Here is a 9324-nt window from a genome sequence, read left to right as displayed (position 1 = left end):
GAGGCAAAGGCTAGGTGGCCTCCTTGGAGCAACAGGAGTGAGCACATCAACCAGTCTGCTCCTCAGGGAAGGCTCTGGACTAGGCAAAAAGTCAGAAGTGCTCCAGGACAGAGCAGGAAGCTGTCCTGCACCCTGTGCAGTGCTGCAAGACTTCACTGGACCCAATATTTCTCAGTGTTGGCTCAGCAGCCCCTACCAGAAAGTGCTGAGGGAACAAGCAGAGCTGCTCTCAGCTAGCAGCCTGAGTCCCCAGGACCAGCATCATCTGGGATGGAGGCTGCCAGCTGCCTTGTCCCCCTAAATCACCCTTTTTGACAAATCACCAAGCTCCAGGCAGCCTGAGCTGTGATCTGCAACTGAGTACTCCCAGAGGAGTTTTTTCAGAGGTGGAATAATTCAGGAGAAGGTGATCCCTGGAAGGGCTGGGTGATGTTGCTCTCCTGCCTCATGCACCTGGGGCTGCAGCACTTCTGAAACCACCTTCAGCGTGAAAGCAAAGGCAGGAAGCCATCTCCCTGCAGGGACGGCGTCTCCATAGAGCCCAACCACAACACACAGCAGCTCTTCTCAAGGAGGTGGCTGGGGAGAACATGGCTCAGGGCAGGGACCAACCTCTGCCAAGGCACCTCCTTGAGCCTCCCAAGCTACGTCAGCTGGTGGATGAGCACCAGAAAGAGGAAAGGCACAAGGTGTTCACCATCCAACACAGTCAGAAACCACCACCAACAGTCCTGGTTGGATCTCTGGCTTTTCTAGGACGACAGAAAACCAGGCTACTGGTATCTGAATGTCTCAGAAGGGGCACCAGGTCCCAGCTTTGTCATGGAAGGATATTCAGGACATGGGGAGAGCAGCTGTCCCCTTACACCCATCAGACAATGGCTTCTACTGAGGTTTACAAGCACAAAGGAGCTCCAGGCAAGCCACATCCCAAGTTCATTCCCCAAAATACTGGGTCCTGCATCTTGGAACATGCTGAGCATCACTGCAGCAGAACATCTTCCCCAGGAGCAGGGCAGAGGAAGACATCCATGCGCACAAGCGTTCCCTGCCTGTTATACAGGCCCAGGCACATCAGGATATCCAGAGCAACCCGTCTCCTCTGTCTTCCCCACCTAGAGGACATGGGCTGGGCATTTTCGGCTCTATCCTAGAGTACCAGGACCTCCCCAGAAAGAGGTCCTGGTGTTCCTCTCCATCCCTAGATCACCCTTGGAGAGTTGAAGCACTTAGCATGCTTTGGGTGGTAATACTAGGAGCTCTTTACCCGTGGCTCCAGAGCACCACTTCACCCTTTCCTCTGCCCACAGCTCCCCTCCCAGCCCAGATGCTCCTGTGCGGCAGCAACACGGACACCCAGGTGCCCTCCCAGGGACCATGTCCTGTGTGCTTCTCCCAAGGCTCTCGACCACTACAGGCTCCTTGAGTGGTGTTGGCTGGTGGTCACCTCTGGGTTCAACCCTCTGCTCTAGACTGAGCCAATTAGGCTGCTCAGGGCTGTGCCCAGCTAAGATTGGAACATGTCCAACGACAGAGACCCCACAGCCTCTCTGGGCACTTTTTCCAATGTTTGACTACAGTTATGGTGAGAAAGGTTTTTCTTAATTTGAGCTGGAGTTTCCTCTGCTCCAGTCTGTCTCCATTGCCTCTTGCCCTCTCACTGTGACACCTTCTAAAAGGGTTTGGCTCAATCTTCTCCATGCTCTCCCACCAGCTATTTGCAGACAACAGTATGGTCCCTCCTTGCTTTCTCTCCTCCAGGCCAGTCACCCCAGTCTCCTATGGCCTCTCCTCATCCATCTTGAGCTCCAGTGGCAACCATCCTGGGGGCCTCCGCCAGGCTCACACCAGTCTTTCACTGGTTTCTTGTGCTGGGGAACCAAGAGGCAACCAGTTGGCCCTACAAGTGATCCCTGAGGAACATGAACAACCAGCATCGCTTAGACATCATACTGCTGACCACGCTGAACATGGTGGCCCAGCCAACTTTCCACCCACCCAGTAATCCTCTTCTCCAGCCCCCATGTCTTCAGTTCTGCTATAAGGAGGCTACAGGAGACCGTGTCAAAAGCCTTGCTTAGGTCCAGATGAACACTCACTGCTCTCCCCTTGTCTGCACAGCCAGCCACCTCCTTGGAGAATGAAATGGGGTAGTTCCCTACATCTTTCTTCTTACCCTTCTTGAAGACAGGTGGGACAATTGCCTTTTTCCAGGTGTCATGAACCTCCCCAGATCACCAGGACTTTTCAAAGACGAGAGAGTACAATGACATTAGCTGGTTTCCTCAGCACCTTCAGATGTTGCCCTTAGTCCTCAGACTTTGCCATTAGGCTTGGGCCCTGGGAGGTCTTAAGACCTTGCCAGCCAAAATCAAGGCAAGAGCAGCACCAAGTACCTTGGTCTTTTCTGTGTACTTTGCCACTAAGTCCTCTGCTCCATTAAGGAGCAGGCCTGCATTTTTCCAAAGCTTTCCTGCTGCTGAAGCCCTTCTTAATACAGAAGCTGTTCTTTTTGTCCTTCACATGCTTCTCCAAGTCCAACTCCAGCTGAGCTTTGGCTCTCCTAACTCCACTTAACCTACCACACTTGCCTGACTTCCTGCTGAAGACCTTGGATTTTGCATAGCTCTGGCACGTTTCAGTCTGCTCTTAAACACGTGCTCAGACGAGCAAATCTACTGCAGCTCTTGCCCTGCTCCCACCAGCACAGTTTAGGATAGCATAGGACAGTTTAGTCCACAAGCCTGGTCATGTCAGCATGAGTCTGGATTCTGCCCACCTCCCATTAGCCTTGCAGGAGTCAGGCAGCTTAGGAAACGCTAACTGCTCTGCAAGGGTGTCCTCCACCTCTAAGAGGCTCTGCCAACAGCTGCCTCCATGCCCTAGTCTCCCTGAGCTGCCCCCGCTCTACATTTGTCATCATCTCACCTGGAGAATCATCTGCTACAATAACATGAAGACAAAAGAATAGAAGATGTCATTAGTTTTTCCTCCAATGAGGCAGAAGAAAGCACACCACGGTTTGCACCAACAAAACCTCAGTCTGACACCCTTGGCTAAAGAAGTGGGCTTGGACCCTGGCTTAGTAATGTAAGAGGAGTTAGTCCCTCTAACCTGGGGGAGCTCTCGACCTCTGGAAGCCAAATGAGTCTTTGGCAGGCTGCAGCAGGCAGGCTGCAAGAGTCACATAGAGCTGGTCTTGGCCCCTCTCCATCCTGACACCATTCTCCAGCATGCCCTCAGGAGAGCAGCCCAAGCACTAGAGATGGCAGCCAGGCCAAGCAATTGGCTGAGGCAGTGATGCTCCATGGATTCCTATTAGCCCTGGCTTTTCATTCACAGCCCAGGGCACAGCTTTTCCAGCACTGAATACAGAAACAGGATTGAGCAGAGACATTCTGTCCACGTTCAAGCTTGAGATGCTGCCCTGGATGCGCATCCTCAGGAACAGGCTGGGACATTGCTCTACATGTCTCCACACCAGCTCCACCAAGGGCGAACCAGAAGCCTGCAACAGAGGCACAGAAGCAGAGATACCTGCCCAAGGCAGGAGCCCCAGCCCCATTAAATAAAAAACAGGCTGCATATCAGGACTATTGACAGTGGGCAAGCACAAAGAAACCAGGTCAACTGAGCAGACTGCAAAGTAACACACCAGACTGAGGAAAAAAGGAGGATGGCCACAGGGTGACTACTCCCATCCCCACTAAAACCTTGCTTGGGTCTCTGGAGAAAGATCAAAAAGTAGTCCACAATAAATGACCAGGTCCACCCCACACACAGGAACATTACAGGTATCTAGTGCCTTAACTAAACAATGCTGCTTAGAAATCGTTTCCTCAGATAAGCACAGCAGAAGCCACCAGCAGTCCCCTTTGGAGACCAGCCTCTTCCTGCCAGGCCTGCTGTGGCAGTGGGCTGTGACTAGCAGGGCAGGAGCTGCTAAGGAACACAACACACCACCAGCAGATCAAAGACTGCTCAGGAGCAACCATACCTGTAGTCTTTGGACAAATACACCTCTCATGCTCTCTTCCTTTCAGCCCACCATCAAGCTATTCCAGCTCACCACAAAGCCTCCCTAGCTCTAGGCTTATGCAAAATCACATCTCCTTTAGAGCACTGCCTCTGTCTGAAGCATCTCTGGGCTTGTGAGTACACCAGCTCCTTGTCCAACTGAGAAAGCACTTGAGGATTTATCCAATTCTGCAGCCAGACCTGGCTCCGGCTCACAGAAGCAGCCCTTACATTTACCTCTCCCACCTGCTGAAACAAGCCTCCATCCTGCTCAGGATTCCACGCATCAACCTCCAGACAGCTTTTCTTGGCAAGTTTAAGGACCATCCCTCAGTACCAGAGATAACTAGTCACCAAACATCTAGCAAAAATTAAGTCAAGCAACTCTTGTGCTTTTTCAGATTTCCTTTTAAATAAGTATATATTGTGCCATTTGCAGCGACTCCTGAAGTCAGCTGTGTGAGAGGTACTATCCTGAACTTACACAGCATGCAGCTACCTGACTGCTTACTCGGCTCTCTAAGCTGCTTTCACAGGTAACTAAGAGAAGATACACCACAGAAACTCCACCTAAATATCAGCCCCGCTTCCCAGAATGAAATGGAAATAGTATGCCTGCTATCCAAACCATCAGCTACAATCATTTAAACTCACAGCCAAAATGAACAAAAGCAACAACTACTCCCACATTACTTCTCGCTCAAGCTGTAAATGCTGACATATACATCACCTCTCCGCACACCACACAGCCCCAGCTGAGCAAGCAGCTTAGACCCCTGCTACACAACAGAGCTGCTGTAAGGAAACTGGGACTGTGTACTGGCTTCACCACAGTAACAACCCTTGCTTACATGCACACTCTCCTGTGGCCAGCCTAGGGCAGCACACCGTGATTTAATGTCACAGACAGCTCCCTTGCATTAGGCACAGGGAACACCCAGAGCAAAAGAAGAGCTGGTTCCTGTTACAGGTGTGCAGCATCCTTCTAGGAGGAGTTGCTTTACAGTCTGGAGATCACTGTCAGGTCACACTTAATATACGCAAAGAAAGCAGCCAGTGAACACACATGTTAATCCATTATTATTTATTAGCTGTACAGCAGTATATTCTCCTTCCCAGCTTTCAAACCCCATTACATATTTTATAACAGTATTTTTTTCCCATGTTGGCTTCCTAAAATAATGAAAAATATCACACAGTACAGCTAAGTACAAAAATGCATCAACCTAGAGTCTGATAGCTAAACTGATAGCTCTCTTAAAAGCGATACATAGAAGAAAAATTTGTTTTAAATCAGCAAGACTGAGGCTCTATAAAAAGCTTACATATTTTAACATGTGACAGTTCATATACAGGCATCATTTGTATTTCACATTATTCCTTTTTTGTCTTTATCAGAGATCCAAAATTGTGTAATTACTGACCTATTAAAATTTCCTGGCCCAGGTTTTGAGGGCTGCAGTGACCCACTTATAAATCACCACTTCTGCCTTAACATAGGATTCATAAACACAAAATACAACTACAAGATAGAGCAAAGAAAATGTAGTCGTGAAATTATAACTCAAAAAGAAGGTTAATTATACATGTTTCAAATGCCAGTTTTGTGTGCTTCAAAACCAGATTTCATGTGTGGGTTTCTCTTGTTCTGTAAGCAATAGTCTGGGTACATCTCTCCTCTACGTGATTGGTTATCAACAGCTTTTCCAACATTTACACTCTACCAATTCTCTTGTCACTTAGTTTGAAAGGAATTAAAATACTGGAGTTTATTTAAACTGCATTTTTGCATACCTCTTAATTAATGGAAAAAGATTAAAATGTAAAAAAAAGTTATTTACAAGCTTGACCATTACAGAAATGCTTTGCAGAAAGCAAAGCATATTAAGGACAGAAACCAGTTGGAGCATGCCAAAACTACCGTGTGCAGCCGACTTGGAGAACCGGAGCTAGTCAGTGGGGAAAAGCAAAAAACATTTTAAAAGTCTAGAACCCTCCCAAGTCTGCATTTACAGTTAAAAACACTACTGAGAGAAGGACGCTCAAGGGCTCTGGGAACTGGAAGGACAAGTCCGGAGTGGTTTACCACATAATTCTAGTCAAGGCTTCTGCTTTTGTGTATTAAAACTTGGTGCACGTACACATGGCCCTTAGACCAGCTTTACAATGCAGTTCAGAGCAAAACTAAATCAAGCATCTCACAGGAAACCCTCAAGGACTCCAAAATATTTCCTAATGTTCCATGATCCTGTAATGCTAACATAAAACAGCAAGTTCTAGTTAAATCACATTCTAACATCATTCTGAAGTTTTATTTCCCAGTATGTTTGGTAAAATGGTCTAAAATGATGCATTTCCCAAAGCCAAGAAAAAAGGTAAAATGAAAAATAAGATTTGAGCCGCTTAAACACAGCCCAGGCCAGTTCAGTCAGCCAGAGTGGTCGTCCTCCATCACCGGTCCATCATGCTGAGAATCATCTCAGGAGTGAGGTCTCCATTGGGAGCTTCCACTACTGCAGGCTGAGCTTCCTCCTCTTCCTCTACTGTTTCTGCATCAGGTTCTTTCTTTACTTCAACTATAATATTTTCAATTTCACCAGTGTTCTGGTCTTCAACCTGAATGATTGCGGCAGCTAGAAGGGCAGAAAACAAAAGGGGAGGGGGGAAACAACAGATTTTTTTTTTTACTGGTTCCAGAGCTGGCCTGCAAGCCCCACCAGGTAACTTTTTGGTAGATACTTAAGACTCTTCCATGGAAAGGGAAGGTGGGGCCCACAACCCACATTTGTGGGGAGCGATTCAGTTTGCCTCATTCATCCAAGTATCAAGCATCTATCTCCTTGCTCCTGTATGAGGACATGCTACCACTACAACAGTTCCAGTATGCCTTTTGATGTTACTACATTACTGAAACAACAGATTTTGTAGTCATTGACAAACAAGACCATATGAATGTATGGGTGTAAGGCAAAACTTCCAAGTTCAGGGGAATCCAGTGACACTAGTGATGAATTCAGCATAAAATGTTTCCACAGGCTGTAATTCTAGGAAGGACACAGGCCACACCTGTAGCACTGAGCAGACAAGCCAGCCACTGGGGAAGCCATCACCCCTTGAAGGAACAAATTTGCCTCTCCTGCTTTGTTCCTAGAATTTATTTACTTAGACTTTGCACAGTTACTGATGTCTATTCTTATGGAGAGATGCAGAGTTGAAACAACATCTGCACTGATGCTATGCTCAGAACTACAGGCCTGAAGCATGTTTGTTTGTGGTAATACCTACAGAAGTCTACGTAGGTAAGAATACCACGCACATTGTACCAACTTCTTACCAGGAACAGTACGTTAGTAGAGACACCATAAGTGGTGCAAGAAGTAGTGAGCAGTTTGCAAATGGAGTAATGCTAACAAAAAAATAAAATCCTCTCCTTTTAGCATGGTCTGAAGTGGCTACGTTCCCTCATGACCAGCAACCCCTTGCAACAAATTTCACGCTAAAGATGAGTTCTTAGAGAAGCAGAGACAAGTACAGTTATCTACTTTTTAAATAAGCTTACTTGAGGGGAGCAGTTCTACAAGAACTGCCAAATCTAAGGAAAAAGCAGCTCAAGCAAGCAACATAAGCTTCAATTAGTGACTTACGCTGGGATTGTTTTGGTTGGGTGGCAGCTTTGCCTGGTGGTCTTCCTCTTCGTTTCTTACTGGGAGGTGGTGCAGGAGCCTCTTGCTCCACTTCTGGTTCAGCCTCAATTTCTACTGCTGTCTCCTCCTCATCTTCATTATCATCCAAATCTGGTTCAGCATTTTCCTCTGTAAGAAACAGGTAATGTTTTTTATCAGGTAAGTCTTCAGTTAAACAAGAATGAAACACATCCATCTGCAGAGAACCACCATCAAATCCTCATCCAAAAGGAGTCAACTCTGATGAGAAAGAAGGCAAACAAGGCCTTTGTTGAGAAGCTGGCGGCACAGACTGTTACTCTCACATTAGTGTAGAATAATTGCTGGAGGTGGCTTAGAAATTAACCTTATATTCACATTTTTAGGAAAACTACAGCATTGGAGAAGTTTCCAGGGTGGAGAGCAGCTGGCATGCAAAGAATCCATTCCACGGAAAGTTCCCTAGGCCTGCAACCTTAGATGCTGGCAACACCAGGGGAATTTGGTATACTGGCTTTAAGAGGAACTGTCCGGAGGGTGGAGCGGTGCGTAGACACCACGGTCAAGCTCTGCGATGATATGGGAACTCAAAGGTACCACAGAACCGATAAGCTGCGTATTTGTTACCCTGGGCCAACAGCCTGTCATGATTTTGACAAAATGCTGTCCTTTTGGTAAACTTTGCTCATAATAATATCATTATAATAGCAAAACACACCTCCATCCCAAAAGCTACCCACCTCTAAAGTGCAACCATCCCTCACTGAGCTTGCGCTTTTAATTTTCCTAGTCTATACCTTTAAAAACAAAGCGAGAAAACTTTATACCAATCATAACAAAGGTACATGTGACTAGAGTCACTCAAGCTCCACCTGAAAGGTAAAAAAAATACTATAAAATAACTTAAGAGAGAGAATGTTAGAGAAAATACCATTGTGTACCACTCTGACTTCTGGGATCAGTCGACAGGCTGAGCCTCTCCCCCCGCCATTGGGACACCTTTGGGTAAGATTCGAACACTTGGTTATACCAAGTGCCTCCCCAGGAAACTTAGAAACCTCTATATAGAGTCCCTTAATATCTTTTAATGCATTTGTAGCCAGGCTGTGTTACTCATACTTTTAGTATTTGCATGTGCTTTGCAGACAGTGAATTTTTCACCAGTAATCCAAAAGAACCTGTGTATCTGTTGCTTTAATAAACTATACTATTCATGAATCTAGCTGTGATAGTTCTCATTGAACACGACCAGATGCTTGAAGTGTGGCTGTGGTAGTTCATGGAACATGACTAGATGGAAGGTGTGTCACGTTATTTGTGCATCCATAATAGTGATAGTTCAGTACACTGAACGTGACCGGACTTACAACGAGGAATTAGGCATCTGCCAAATTACTTTAACCTCTTAACACAACAATTAGAGAGAACAAGTCTTTCAGAAAGCAAAAGGAAACAAAGTTAGATTATGCCATAAAAGCTCCTCTGTACATCCACAAAGGAGTTCAGAGAGACAATGGCAGGAGGAGGACCAAATAACACATTGCTGGGCTACTCCCAGGCCCATCAGAGCACCAGCCTGTCAAAGTCCCACCTGCACAACCCAGAGGAATACAAGGGTGCACAATGGAAGGTGGGAACCCAAATC

General features: G+C 46.6%; 1 protein-coding gene across 7 annotated transcripts in view; it reads right to left on the bottom strand.

Moving 5' to 3' along the window:
- Positions 1-5099: 5099 nt before the first annotated feature.
- The window catches only part of CTCF (CCCTC-binding factor), a 37885-nt gene continuing 33660 nt past the window's right edge, over positions 5100-9324 (bottom strand). For all 7 annotated transcript variants that reach the window (XM_075715069.1, XM_075715066.1, XM_075715070.1 and 4 more), the window contains 2 exons: positions 7662-7829; positions 5100-6650 (listed from right to left, as the gene is read on the bottom strand). In XM_075715069.1, coding sequence (XP_075571184.1) covers positions 6469-6650; positions 7662-7829 — 350 coding nt within the window. In that variant the 3' untranslated portion in view covers positions 5100-6468. The remainder of the gene's footprint in view (positions 6651-7661; positions 7830-9324) is intronic.

Source organism: Pelecanus crispus, chromosome 8 (assembly GCF_030463565.1).
Source record: "Pelecanus crispus isolate bPelCri1 chromosome 8, bPelCri1.pri, whole genome shotgun sequence".
Classification (NCBI taxonomy): Eukaryota; Metazoa; Chordata; class Aves; order Pelecaniformes; family Pelecanidae; genus Pelecanus; species Pelecanus crispus.
Note: the sequence above shows the minus strand (reverse complement) of the source record. Positions and strands in the feature narration are given on the sequence as shown.